Source organism: Oncorhynchus kisutch, linkage group LG7 (assembly GCF_002021735.2).
Source record: "Oncorhynchus kisutch isolate 150728-3 linkage group LG7, Okis_V2, whole genome shotgun sequence".
Lineage (NCBI taxonomy): Eukaryota > Metazoa > Chordata > Actinopteri > Salmoniformes > Salmonidae > Oncorhynchus > Oncorhynchus kisutch.
This window is the reverse complement of record NC_034180.2, coordinates 36977400-36992337: the sequence shown is the minus strand read 5'-3', so window position 1 is coordinate 36992337 and position 14938 is coordinate 36977400. Positions and strand designations below refer to the sequence as shown.

The following is a 14938-nucleotide window of genomic DNA, read 5'->3' as shown; positions in this document are numbered from 1 at the left end:
AATTCATCCTAAGGTCAAAAAAATAGAGTGACCACAAGTGCAGCTCTTAGGCACCATAACAAATAAACTCCATGGTTGCCTTTGACATATTATGTAAATACAGCGCTCTAAAAGTAAAACGGAATCACTAGTCGCTGGTCTGGATTCCCGCTAGTTTTGGTTGCGTTTGGCCATAGAGCTCCTTTCCTGTACAGGTTTGGCACGGACCAGCATGCATTGATGCCCAAATGGAGCTTGTAGCCAACAGCCTTTCTACCAGGCTCACAGCATGGTCACCTCTCTCTCGTCTTGTCCTGACATATAGTCACTGACCCATAGACCAACACAACTACCCAGTAACCACATCTGCTACTTCCAAACAGAGACATGGCCTTGCCATCTATAAGCATGTGCAATGTGCCTGGTTGCCTGCTCCAGGGACTGGCATGCTTGTTGTGTCTCACAGTGACTCTTTGTTGGTTCTAATTGGTTGATCATGTCCTGCTGGCTGTTAGAGTGGGTTTGAGGCTTGAGCTAGACACAGATCCAGATTACCCAACTCCACATCCTAACATTTACCATTAGGAGGATTAAATCAAATCTGACACTGGACCAGCGGTTAAGAGCTCTGGGTCTGATCAGGGCTGTTAGTGATAGAGACTGGCGCAGGCGTTTGCTTAGGGGGCCAGCCATCTTGTTTATGTGGAGTAAACAGTGTGGTCCCTGTGGACAAGGGAGGAGGGGTAGGGCCTCACTATAGCTAGCAGGATTTTCACAACCAGAGAGAATCCAGGATAGATTCAGCTGTTAGACATTTCACCACAGTAGAATGGCTGCAGATATTTGCAATTGGAACAGTTTTGATGTATTGGAGGAGTACTTCACAGCATCTCCTGTAACCACCAGTAAATGGTTTTCATGTAACATATCACATATATACATCTCCCAGATGTAATGGCTTAGCATGCCAACTTGTGAATCATACTGTACATTCTATGAAGCATAATGAGAAGCTTCTTGTATTATCTTAGCCTTGATTTAATGTGAGATGAGGTTACCATAACCCCAGAACTACAGTCTCCTGGCTTGCTGACATGCCAGTCTTTAGAGGGGTCTTAACAGGGTGCTGAGATGGGATCGTCCTGGGCAGCATGGAGGTGGTCCTTTGTTTCCTGCTCTGCTAGAATCATTAAGACTAGATCCCTCATCGGGGTGAGAGCATTAATACAACCAGAGTGTGTTTTATCACTCACAGCCATCACACACACACACACACACCTCCTCAGCAACGCAGGTTTCTTGGGCCCTCATCAAAGCAGCGAGCACTTGACTAGATGGCGGAAAGTTATGCTAGTATCTGATATTCATCCAGTTAGGAACGCAGGTGTTGGAACAAATAGCATGTTAAATGATACCGCCTCAAAAGGCAAAATACTTTGTATTCAACGATTAAATTGCCACTGTCTTTTTTCTTCTTCTAAAAACACATTTAAGTTAAAAGAACAGCTCTGGTCTGGGGAGCTTGTTATTAAAGCAGTCTGAGGCTGGTTAAATGTGCCTCCTTTAGAAAAGAGAATGAGGATTACTGGAATCTCTAGGATTATTTTTGCAGCGTCTCCCTGAAATCTAATTTTCTTTCCATTTAATCTTAACATCTTCAACATCTTTGCCTCTTTGTCTGTGTGGTTTGACTGGTAAAAACTGTAGACAATATACACAGGGTGCTTTAAGGAGATGGACAGCATTCTCTGAATATCATTAGAACACACACATACACATTTAGAAAATCAGAATAAAATGGTATGGTACCCGATTGTCTGAGTGTGGGATTTGCTTGACTGCTCTGGCAGAGCCACACACACACACACAGCTTCCCACATGCCCTCCCGTAGGATAATTCTTCACATCTAGCAGGCTCACCTGTGGCCACGGCTGAACAAAAACAAGTGGTGAGCCGAGCGCTGGAATCCTGTCACTGCATGTGCTGTAATGAGCTCTTAATGATCCCGTCTGTCTGGAGCACTAGCAGAGCTTGCAACATTGGCACGTAACTTTGTGTGTGTGTGTGTCTGTGTGTGTGTATTCTGTATGTGTGTGTACGTCTGAGGAACCAGGGCAGCGTTTAGCAGACGTCTCAAAAGTGTTATGTTGACGACAAAACTCAGACACTATTTCCTGGCTCAGAAAACTATATGAAGCAATGGGCTTTAGCAGGAGATTACATTGTATCTTTTCCTGTTGTTGTCGGCTGTAAACTCTGGGTTTCTGTGTAGATAATAGAAAACATATTTAGCAATCCGAAGATGAGAATCCATTTCATTCTAACGTGTTCATCTATTACCCAGTGATTCTCAAACAAACAGATCCAGGACTAAATGTATCTGCAAGATACAACTCTTTCTGCGATGGCTGCCAAAAGCAGAGGTGTGTGTCGTGTTTATATGTAAATACATCCCTGTATTACCAAGGGACTATTTTAGTTTGAGCTAGGTTTGTATTAGTGTGTTGTCTAAGCATGACTACAATACATTCTGTACATGGCCATGCCCAGTGATCTGTGTCAAAGTGTACAGTACATTGGCGGCAGGTAGCCTAGTGGCTAGTAATCGAAAGGTTGCTGGTTTGAATCCCCGAGCCGACTAAGTGAAAAATATGCCGATGTTCCCATGAGCAAGGCACTTAACACTAATTACTCCTGTAAGTCGCTCTGGATAAGAGCGTCTGCTAAATGAACAAAACGTGTAAATGTAAGGTACATATAAGCCTAGGTAGAAAGGGGAGGGAAAACATCTCTCCACTGTTATTTGATTATTTTAGCATTAGCCCTGAGCTACACAGTCATGGTGGTAATACCAGAGATTAAGGTGTGTGTGATTGTACAGTCCTCCCCTCCTTGTGTCTACACACACACGAACGCATGCACATGAACACACACACTTCAGAGAGGGCCTCTAGCCTCTGGCGGGTGTTGTGTGGAATCAGTTTGGAGCTCTATGCATCTCATCCCTGGCAGCTCTGAGCCGCATGAATGTGGTGTGTCTGTGCTGAAGGAGTGTGTGCACCCAGTGTGTGTGTGTTGTATTGGTGCAGGCCTTTGAGATCTGACATGCTTATAAAGATCTGCACTGATCCCCCTGCAGCTAGGCAGACGAGTGCAGAGCACAGAGCCTTTCTTCACTTGCCATCTCACTGCTGTCTGCACACCTGCCCTGCTAGACAGGAAGAATGTGGAGATATTTAGCAAGCCCTTATGGATACTGTGCCATGAAAAAGTATTTGCCCCCTTTATAATTTTCTCTACTTTTGCATTTTTTTTTTACACAAAAATGTTATCAGATCTTCAACCAAAACCTAATATTAGATAAAGGGAACCTGAGTGAACAAAAAACACAACAATTACAAACTTATTTCATTAAATGAATAAAATAAATATAATTTGATTTTGTTATTTGTAAACTCATGTTCCCTTCATCTAATACAGTTGTGTAAAGTACTTAAGTAAACATACTTAAAGTAGTTAGTTAAGTCGTTTTTTTTGTATTTGTACTTAACTTTACAATTGATTTTTTTTGACAACTTTTACTTTTACTTTTACTTCACTATATTCCGAACGAAAATCATGTACTTTTTACTCCATACATTTTCCCTGACAGCCAAAAGTACTCAATACATTTGAATGCTTAACAGGACAGGAAAGTGGTCCAATGAACTTCCCTACTGCCTCTGATCTGGAGGACTCACTAAACACAAATGTTTTCTTTGCTTGTTTTGCCTATATTTAACTAGGCAAGTCAGTTAAGAACAAATCCTTATATTCAATGACAGCCCAGGAACAGTGTAACTGCCTTTTTCAGGAGCAGAATGGCAGATTTTTACCTTGTCAGCTCAGGGAGTCGATCTACCAACCTTTCGGGTACAAGTCCAACGCTCTAACCACTAGGCTACCTGCCTAGTGAGAGTGCCCCTGGAATTGTGCCCTCTGGTTTGCTATATAAAAGGAATTTGAAAGGACTTTTACTATTACTTTTGATACTTCAGTATATTTGAGAAATTACGTTTACTTTTTACCCCTTTTTTGTGATATCCAATTGGTAGTTTCAGTCTTGTCCCATCGCTGCAACTCCCGTACGGACTCGGGAGTTGGCGAAGGTCAAGAGAGACGTAGGTCGAGAGCCATGCGTCCTCTGAAACAAGACCCTGCCAAGCCGCACTGCTTCTTGACACACTGCTCACTTAACCCGGAAGCCAACCGCACCAATGTGTTGGAGGAAACACCTTACAACTGGCAACACGAGTCAGCGTGCATCCGGCCTGCCAGAAGGACTCAATAGAGCGCGATGGGACAAGGACTTTTGATACTTAAGTATATTAAAAATCAAATACTTTTAGACTTTTCCTCAAGTAGTATTTTACTGGGTGACTTTCACTTTTACTTGAGTCATTTTCTATTAAGGTATCTTTACTTTTTCCACCACTGATCTAATATTAGAAGATGAGATATCATTCAGTATAAAAAATATGCAAAAATAGAGAAAATCAGAAAGGGAGCAAATACTTTTTAACGGCGCTGTTATTCCATCTGGATAAGCTTACCTGCCAGGGCCGTTCCAAATGCAGACAACACGCATTCAAGTGCAGAACAATAACTTTAAACCATCAAGAAATGTGTAACAGTAGTACTGTCTTTAGTTGTATAGATGCTAACTACTCATGGTCCTGCTGGTCCATGGCACTGGCTGATTAGCAGAGTTGTTTAAGCTCAGCTACACTACATGACCAAAGGTATGTGGACACCTGCTCGTTGAACATCTCATTCCAAAATCATTGGCATCTATATGGAGTTGGTCCCCACTTTGCTGCTATAACAGCCTCCACTCTTCTGGGAAGGCTTTCCACTAGATGTTGGAACATTGCTGCTGGGACTTGCCCCCATTCAGCCACAAAGACATTAGTGAGGTCGGCACTGATGTTGGGCGATTAGGCCTGGCTCGCAGTCGGCATTCCAATTCATCCCAAAGGTGTTCAACGGGGTTGAGGTCAGGGCTCTGTGCAGGCCAGTCAAGTTCTTCCATACTGATTTCGACAAACCATTTCTGTATGGACCTAGCTTTTTGCACTGGGGGCATTGTCATGCCGAAACAGGAAAGGGCCTTCCCCAAACTGTTGCCACAAAGTTGGAAGCACAGAATCGTTCAGAATGCCATTGTATAATGTAGCATTAAGATTTCCCTTCACTGGAACTAAGGGGCCTAGCCCAAACCATGAAAAACAGCCCCAGACCATTATTCCTCCTCCACCAACCTTTATAGGGGCAGGTAGCCAAACCCAGATTCGTCCATCAGCCTGCCATATGGTGAAGCATTATTCATCACTCAAGAGAACGTGTTTCCACTGCTCCAGAGTCCAATGGCAGCGATTTTTACACCACTCCAGCCGACACCATGGAAACCCAATTCATGAAGCTCCTGGCGAACAGTTATTGTGCCGACCTTGCTTCCAGAGGCAGTTTGGAACTCGGTAGTGAGTGTTACAAACGATGACAGACGATTTTTACGCGCTATGCACTTCAGTACTCGGCGGTCCCGTTCTGTGAGCTTGTGTGGCTTCACTTCATGGCTTAGCCGTTGTTGCTCCTCGACGTTTCAGAACTTACAGATGACCGGGGCAGCCCTAGCAGGGCAAACTGATTTGTTGGAAAGGTGGCATCCTATGACAGTGCCACATTGAAAGTCACTGAGCTCTTCAGTAAGGCCATTCTACTGCCAATGTGTGTCTATGGAGATGTAGAATCCAGTCATTTGAAGGGGTGTCCAAATACTTTTGTATATATAGTGTATCTAGGTTACAGTGGTGAGTCAGGAGTACAAGGCTAAACCCCATGTACCGAGAGATACACTTCCACCAACAGAGAGCAAAACACTCCTAAACACCTTTACAACACACTGATATAGGCTCATTAACTGGGAAGGAGCCTCACTCTGACTGTCAGCCTTAACCCCCTGCATGAGAACTAGGGAGTGGGTGAGAGAGGACAGTGTGTGTGTGTGTGTGTGTGTGTGTGTGTGTGTGTGTGTGTGTGTGTGTGTGTGTCTGTGTGTGTGTCTGTGTGCATATGTGTGTGCATATTAGTGTTTTGTCTGCACACTTCCAGACATGCCATCATGTTCAGAAGCTCTGACATATGTCTGTGAGCAAACCTCCACCCACGTACCCCCTTTCCCATTAGACACACACACACACACACACACACACACACACACACACACACACACACACACACACACACACACACACACACACACACACACATTCCCCTCCTCCCCACTGTCTCAACTGCAGATCTGCCCTGTTAAGCCAGTCAGCCTGAGACTGACGTGATTGCAGAGGTACCAGGTGGCTGTGAGATTCCTGAGGCTGTAGTGTGACGAGGTGAACCAGCCCCAGTGCTCCAGTCAGGCTGTTTGGCAGGGATCAGGGTTCCACCTAGCCCCAGACTGGACCCTGCGTCCTGCTCTCTGCGGCCCCGGTCCTCACCGACGCAGGGCATCCGGGGACAGAGCTGGCGTGAGTGAGCGGCCCCTGCCAGTAAATGTACTGGACCCTCCCCCAGGTCTGGGCTCTCATATCAGCAGGGAGGGTTGCACTCAACCTTGGGCCTCAGCCTGCCACATAAAACTAACTCAACCTTGGGCCTCAGCCTGCCACATAAAACTAACTCAACCTTGGGCCTCAGCCTGCCACATAAAACTAACTCAACCTTGGGCCTCAGCCTGCCACATAAAACTAACTCAACCTTGGGCCTCAGCCTGCCACATAAAACTAACTCAACCTGGGTCCTCAGCCTGCCACATACAGACTAACTCAACCTGGGGCCTCAGCCTGCCACATAAAACTAACTCAACCTTGGGCCTCAGCCTGCCACATAAAACTAACTCAACCTGGGGCCTCAGCCTGCCACATAAAACTAACTCAACCTTGGGCCTCAGCCTTCCACATAAAACTAACTCAACCTGGGGCCTCAGCCTGCCACATAAAACTAACTCAACCTTGGGCCTCAGCCTGCCACATAAAACTAACTCAACCTGGGGCCTCAGCCTGCCACATAAAACTAACTCAACCTTGGGCCTCAGCCTGCCACATAAAACTAACTCAACCTGGGGCCGCCGCCTGCCACATACAGACTAACTCAACCTGGGTCCTCAGCCTGCCACATAAAACTAACTCAACCTGGGGCCTCAGCCTGCCACATAAAACTAACTCAACCTGAGGCCTCAGCCTGCCACATAAAACTAACTCAACCTGGGGCCTCAGCCTGCCACATACAGACTAACTCAACCTGGGGCCTCAGCCTGCCACATACAGACTAACTCAACCTGGGGCCTCAGCCTGCCACATACAGACTAACTCAACCTGGGGCCTCAGCCTGCCACATACAGACTAACTCAACCTGGGGCCTCAGCCTGCCACATAAAACTAACTCAACCTGGGTCCTCAGCCTGCCACATACAGACTAACTCAACCTGGGGCCTCAGCCTGCCACATAAAACTAACTCAACCTGGGTCCTCAGCCTGCCACATACAGACTAACTCAACCTGGGGCCTCAGCCTGCCACATACAGACTAACTCAACCTGGGGCCTCAGCCTGCCACATACAGACAAACTCAACCTGGGGCCTCAGCATGCCAAATACAGACTAACTCAACCTGGAGCCTCAGCCTGCCACATAAAACTAACTCAACCTGGGGCCTCAGCCTGCCACATAAGACTAACTCAACCTGGGGCCTCAGCCTGCCACATACAGACTAACTCAACATGGGGGCCTCAGCCTGCCACATACAGACTAACTCAGCCCATAGAGATAAAGTTAGAGCAACACTGTCAGTTCATTATGTGTCACAGTTAGGGAGAGGCATTTGTAGTGCAAACCTCTATACAGTACTGTAGCAGAACGTGGAGTGTTTGTGATGAGTGAGCAGCTCTGAATTGGGACAGACTGAGTGAAAGAGTCAGTGTGATAGGGGTTCCTGTGTGGTCAGTGGTCCTACCTTGTATCTGGGACTGGGTGGAGGGCCCCAGGTGGCTCTGGTGCATGGGCCGGGGCTGGGGGTTACCAGGCCCCATCCTCAGGCTGGCCCGCTGGTAGCGCTCAATCTCTGTCAGCCTATCAGAGAACTGCATCTTCTGGGGATCCTCTAGCTTCACCCTGTGTCCTGAGGGAGGAAGAGAGAAGGACAGAGAGAGAGAAAATGAGAGAGAGAGGAGACCCAAGTTACCACCTACACAGCCGGGAAATCATGGCACTTAATTAATTTTCTACAGCGGTAGTAAATAGTCAAAAATAGAAAGAACAATAGTACATCCAAATGTTATGTCTGCTGTAATATTTGAGTTTTTCTTTCCTCAGATCTCTCCATGGCACCAACAGTTTACTAGGCCTTGTGAGTCTGTTTTGAAGTGGGAGGGTATATATTGGCGATTGGGGATAGTACAGTGACATAATCATATTATATGAATAAAGCCCTCTGTTCTCCACCAACTAATCTATTTCAATCGGATTATAGAAAAGAACAGTAGCCAAGTTTACTTAGAAATAGAAACATATGAATAGAATGTTGACAGGCAGTGGTGTTGTGGTTGGGCTAAACCTGCACCTGCCTTTGTGTTATAATCAGATACATGGAATACCACTAATACTCTATCTAGTGTATAACAATAGTACTAGCTTAATAATACAATAATTGCATGATAATGATAGTATGAAATAGGTTATAATTACAGCAACAGAAAATACTGCGAATCTATCCCCTTATCCCCTAACTTGTCGACTCAACAGTACAACCCCAGTATAACCCCAGTATAACCCAGCCCAGCCCCAGCACAACCCCAGTACAACCCCATTACAACCCCAGTATAACTCAATACAACCCCAAAACATCCCCAGTATAACCCCAGTACAACCCCATTATAACCTCAGTACAACCCCAGTATAACATCAGTACAACCCCAGCACAGCCCCAGCACAACCCCAGTATAACCCCAGTATAACTCAATACAACCCCAAAACATTCCCAGTACAACCCCAGTATAACGCCAGTACAACCCCAGTATAACCCTAGTATAACTCAATACAACCCCAAAACATCCCCAATACAACCCCAGTATAACGCCAGTACAACCCCAGTATAACCCTAGTATAACTCAATACAACCCCAAAACATCCCCAGTACAACCCCAGTATACCCCTAGTATAACTCAATACAACCCCAAAACATCCCCAGTATAACCTCAGTACAACCCCAGTATAATGCCAGTAGAACCCCAGTATAACCTCAGTACAACCCCAGTATAACCCTGGTATAACTCAATACAACCCCAAAACATCCCCAGTACAACCCCAGTATAACGCCAGTACAACCCCAGTATAACCTCAGTACAACCCCAGTATAACCTCAGTACAACCCCAGTATAACGCCAGTACAACCCCAGTATAACCTCAGTACAACCCCAGTATAACCTCAGTACAAACCCAGTATAACGGCAGTACAACCCCAGTATAACCTCAGTACAACCCCAGTATAACCCTAGTATAACTCAATACAACCCCAAAACATCCCCAGTACAACCCCAGTATAACGCCAGTACAACCCCAGTATAACCTCAGTACAACCCCAGTATAACCCTAGTATAACTCAATACAACCCCAAAACATCCACAGAATGTATACATGTTCTTTCAGACATGTGTTTGTTGCATTGATAGTTACATTAAAAGCCTTTCCTCCATTAGAGGAGTCCCTCATCCGGACTCACGTATGGCATTTAGGTGTGTGTGTGTGTGTGTGTCTGTGTGTGTGTGTGTGTGTGTGTGTGTGTCTGTGTCTGTGTGTGTGTGTGTGTGTGTGTGTGTGTGTGTGTGTGTGTGTGTGTACTGGCATTACACTGAGGTTGTACTGGGGTTATACTGCCGTTATACGGCAGAGGCAGAGGCAGAGGTTGTAGAGGTTGTGCTGGGGTTATACTGCCGTTATACTGGGAGAGGTTGTGCTGGGGTTGTAATGCCAGTACAACCCCAGTATAACCTCAGTACATCCCCAGTACAACCCCAGCACAGCACCAGTATATAACCACAGTATAACCCCAGTATAACCTCAGTAAAACCCCAGTATAACCTCAGTACAACCCCAGTATAACGTCAGTACAACCCCAGTATAACCTCAGTACAACCCCAGTATAACGCCAGTATAACCCGAGTACAACCTCAGTATAACGGCAGTATAACCCCAGTACAACCTCAGTGTAATGCCAGTACAACCCCAGTATAACGCCAGTATAACCCCAGTACAACCCCAGTATAACGGCAGTATAACCCCAGCACAACCTCAGTATAACGCCAGTACAACCTCAGTATAAACCCAGTATAACCTCAGTACAACCACAGTATAACCCCAGTACAACACCCCAGACGGGGTCTACTTGTCCAAATAGTGACTATAGTGTACGTCTCACAGCGACTCAAGTCTGACAAAGCAGTCACTCAGTCACTCAGAATTAAAGCATATTTGACACCTCGCATACATCCGATCTGAAGACGACGCGGAAAGACCAAATTCTACAAGCAAACCCTTTTCACTTTAATATCTCTTCCACTGAAAAGCTTTCTTTAAAAGGCATACTTACAGTACAAGGCTATTTCAATGCAATCTTTCTCAATCATATTTAACATGTCACACACACACACACACACACACACACACACACACACACACACACACACACACACACACAGACACACACACACGCACAGACACACACACACACACACACACACAGACACACACACACACACACACACAGACACACACACACACAGACACACACACACACACACACAGACACACACACACACACACACACACACACACACACACACACACACACACACACACACACACACACACACACACAGACACACACACACACACACACACACACACACACAGACACAGACACAGACACACACACACACACACACACACACACACACACATAGACACAGACACACACACAGACACACACACACACACACACACACAGACACACACACACACACAGACACAGACACACACACACACACACACACACACACACACACACACACACACACACACACACACACACACACAGACACAGACACACACACACACACACACACACACACAGACACACACACACACACACACCTAAATGCCATACGTGAGTCCGGATGAGGGACTCCTCTAATGGAGGAAAGGCTTTTAATGTAACTATCAATGCAACAAACACATGTCTGAAAGAACATGTATACATTCTGTGGTTTTCTCCCTGGCATCTCTAATGTGAAGTAATGGCTAGATTTGAATATTTTATCACTATATAAAGGGGGCCAGCAGACGGACTGATATGGATTTTGCCCGCCCTCTCTCCAGACTGACCCATGGGCAATATATCTTCCCTCCTGCGACTTGACCCATGGGTAATATATCCTGCCGTTTACCGCTCTGTCCATTTGGTAGAGATCGCTCCCTCTCTTTACATAAAATGTAGTATTCTCTATCCCCCCCCCCCCCCCCCCCCCCCCCCCCCCCCCACACGCCCCTTCACACACAGACATACACATAACAATTATGTGGATTGAGCTTGACTCCCAAGTAGAATAGTCTACATTACAATGGTGCCACGACTAGACACAGACACATTCAAGTCATCACTCTCAAATGCAAACATACTGTAGATAAATAACCATCACCCAAACTACAACACAGGCCCCTCAAACACACCACATGACCAGTAACAAACACACCACATGACCAGTAACAAACACACCAACACAGGCCCCTCAAACACACCACATGACCAGTAACAAACACACCACATGACCAGTAACAAACACACCACCACATGACCAGTAACAAACACACCACATGACCAGTAACAAACACAACACCACATGACCAGTAACAAACACACCACATGACCAGTAACAAACACAACACCACATGACCAGTAACAAACACACCACATGACCAGTAACAAACACACCCCCACATGACCAGTAACAAACACACCAACACATGACCAGTAACAAACACACCAACACATGACCAGTAACAAACACACCAACACATGAATACTCACATACTCACACTGGGATCAACACCCTCTCAGTGTGAGTATAGGAGTGTGAGGGTTTGTGTGTGTGTGTGTGTGTGTGTTGCTGCGTGCGTGCGTGTGTGTGTGTAGATAAGTAATGTCTGAATGTGGGCTGTTTGACTGCTCAACATGTCCAGCTGTCTGTGTTGGGAGTCAGATGTAAAAAACGCAGAAGGATGTAGTAATAGTGAGTGACCCCACCTATAAACCCACCATCTCACTATGACACAGGGACACAGTCTAGGGGAAACGGCCCTCCAAATATAGACCCATGTATGTCCCCTAGTGCAGTTTTTAAGAGGTGAACACCACCTCAAACAGCTGAGGTCAGGGAAATGATACATCCCACAGCTCTGTGGAAGAAGACAACAACCAGGGAAAAATGGATCATTGTTAACTTTTTTCTGTGGCCTGTGTTGGTCTGGGATGAACTGGCTGGTGCTTTGGTGATGAAAGAGATCATACCGCTTGATCACCCACGTGTGTACACGCACCCGCACACGCACACGCACCCGCACACACACACACACACACACACACACACACACACACAGACACACACACACACACACAGACACACACACACACAGACACACGCACACGCACACACACACACACAGACACACACGCACCCACACACACACACACACACACACACACACACACACACACACACACACACACACACACACACACACACACACACACACACACACACACACACACACACACACCCACACACACACACACAGCAGTGGCTCAGGTCCAGCTGGCAGGGAGTGTGGTGATGACACACTGTTCTGTACTTCCAGTAGGGGTTGGCCAGCCAATGTTGCCATGAGAGAGAACCATAGGAGCAGAGCAGACAGAGGCTTCATTAGGATCCGGCCTGGTGCTCATTACCCCAAACCTCACAGTTACTGTTAACACTACAAGTCAACTCACATGGTTGACTATAGCTCTCCTCTCTCCCCCCTCTTTACCCCCTTCTCTCTCTCTCACTCCCCCGTCTTTCTCCCCTTCCCTCTCTGTCCCTCCCTTTTTTATATATAAGAGAAGACTTCAACAGTTTTCCATGAGGAAGCTAACATACAGTATATACAGTATACACAACCTTCCTCCTCTTGTCTTCTCTTAGACATCACCCCTCTAAGCCTCATAGAGAGGAAATGGATTGGTGCAATGGTGGCGGGTCTTGTAGAGAAATACAACCGACATGGTCGTGAGAGTCTCATATAGTTGGTCGGCCATTCGGACGTTACAGACAATTCTGTGGAAAGACTGATTTTCGGGATGTGTCAGTGTTACATAGGTGGATGAAAAAATTTCAAAAACATATCTCGAGCTTAAACAGAAAGATTTTTATGGGGATTTCTGTATTATGCTAATTAGATTCCCACAGGGGCACGTATATCGACTCTAGGTTAAGAGACAGACAGAGCCCTTTGCCTGATGCTGTTCAATGCAGTGTTTAAACGTCTTTTTAGGCCTGACGCCGCTCATCCATGTGTCTGGTAGAACGCCAGAAGTTGACTCCCACTCTGTAGGGTCTCAACCAGGGTTCTCTGTGCACCGCGGACCCATTTCGGAGGGGATTCTGTGGTGGATGAATATTTTATGTGTCAGGGTGCACTTAGGAAAGAATGCCCAGTTGTTTCTCTATGATATCATAACCACAAGATAGAGCTGGGAGATGGAGGCCAACGGGGAGGCAGGGATGATGTGGTTCAAACACCAGCGCTCAATACATGGAAGAGGTAAAATGGATGCCAGAAGCTGTAGATTTACTAGCTTCCTCTCTAGATGGCTGTTGCATCATCTTACAGCATTATAAGGACTGTGAGGACCAAATAAAAAGGTTGATATAAAATGTCTGGTATTAATGATGTACTGAAAATCCATTTCACTGAAAATCTCTTTAGGAATAATGTCTGTGCTTTTCCCACCCACCGTTTCTGTTTTCTTTGGCCAATACAATACCATGTTATCAGCAGATGAACTGAAGACAGAGGGCCTTGATGCCCCCCATGTTTTCTGTGCTCTTCAGAACATGTAGATAGGTTCAAGTGTAACAGATAAGATACATCAGTGTGGGAAACTGACCCTGTGACTGGTCCCTTTGAATTGAAACACTGAAGAGCAAAATGATAAACCCTGATCGCCTACAAATGACATTGAGCCACAAGGAGCAGAATGATTAAGGTTAGTACTTATGGAATGTAGACCTGTGCCAACGGGCAACTCTTACCAAGAGCTGACCAACCCCTTCAGACCAGACGTGCCAATCTCAGCGAGTCCCACCCTAACCCCCTAAAGCCCATATCAGTGGAACACAGAGACAGTGTTTGCTCAGAGGGTGCTAATGACAGCTCCTAAACGCTGACGGGTCCAGCTGAATGATCACCCGATATGGCCCCTTTCCTCCCTCACCCCGGTGCTGCTGCTTTTTTTATAACATTGAAAGAAAGAAACATATGTTCCCTTCCAATGAGAGACACATTAAACACAAGCTCTTTTTAGTAAAGGGCTGGGCGTGCTTTCAGGGGCAAAGTGAAACTCTATCTGGACTGCAAAGGGCAATACGTGCCTTGGCCCGGACCCAGATCTGTGCTGAATATATTTGAAGTGTAAATATTTGTATTCATCGTATAAATGGACTTGGTAGGCCCTTGATAACAGACTAGAATTGGTTGAGTGCCTGTATCAGACTGAAAACTATAACACGTCTATAAGGACTGTGCACTCTGCCTGTATACATAATAGGTGTACA

The 14938-nt window shown here is 45.9% G+C and overlaps 1 protein-coding gene across 3 annotated transcripts in view; it reads right to left on the bottom strand.

Moving 5' to 3' along the window:
* The window catches only part of LOC109894579 (runt-related transcription factor 3-like), an 89137-nt gene that overhangs the window by 17990 nt on the left and 56209 nt on the right, over positions 1 to 14938 (bottom strand). For all 3 annotated transcript variants that reach the window (XM_031829038.1, XM_031829037.1, XM_020488171.2), the window contains exon 6: positions 8026 to 8190. In XM_031829038.1, the coding sequence (XP_031684898.1) occupies positions 8026 to 8190 (165 nt within the window). The remainder of the gene's footprint in view (positions 1 to 8025; positions 8191 to 14938) is intronic.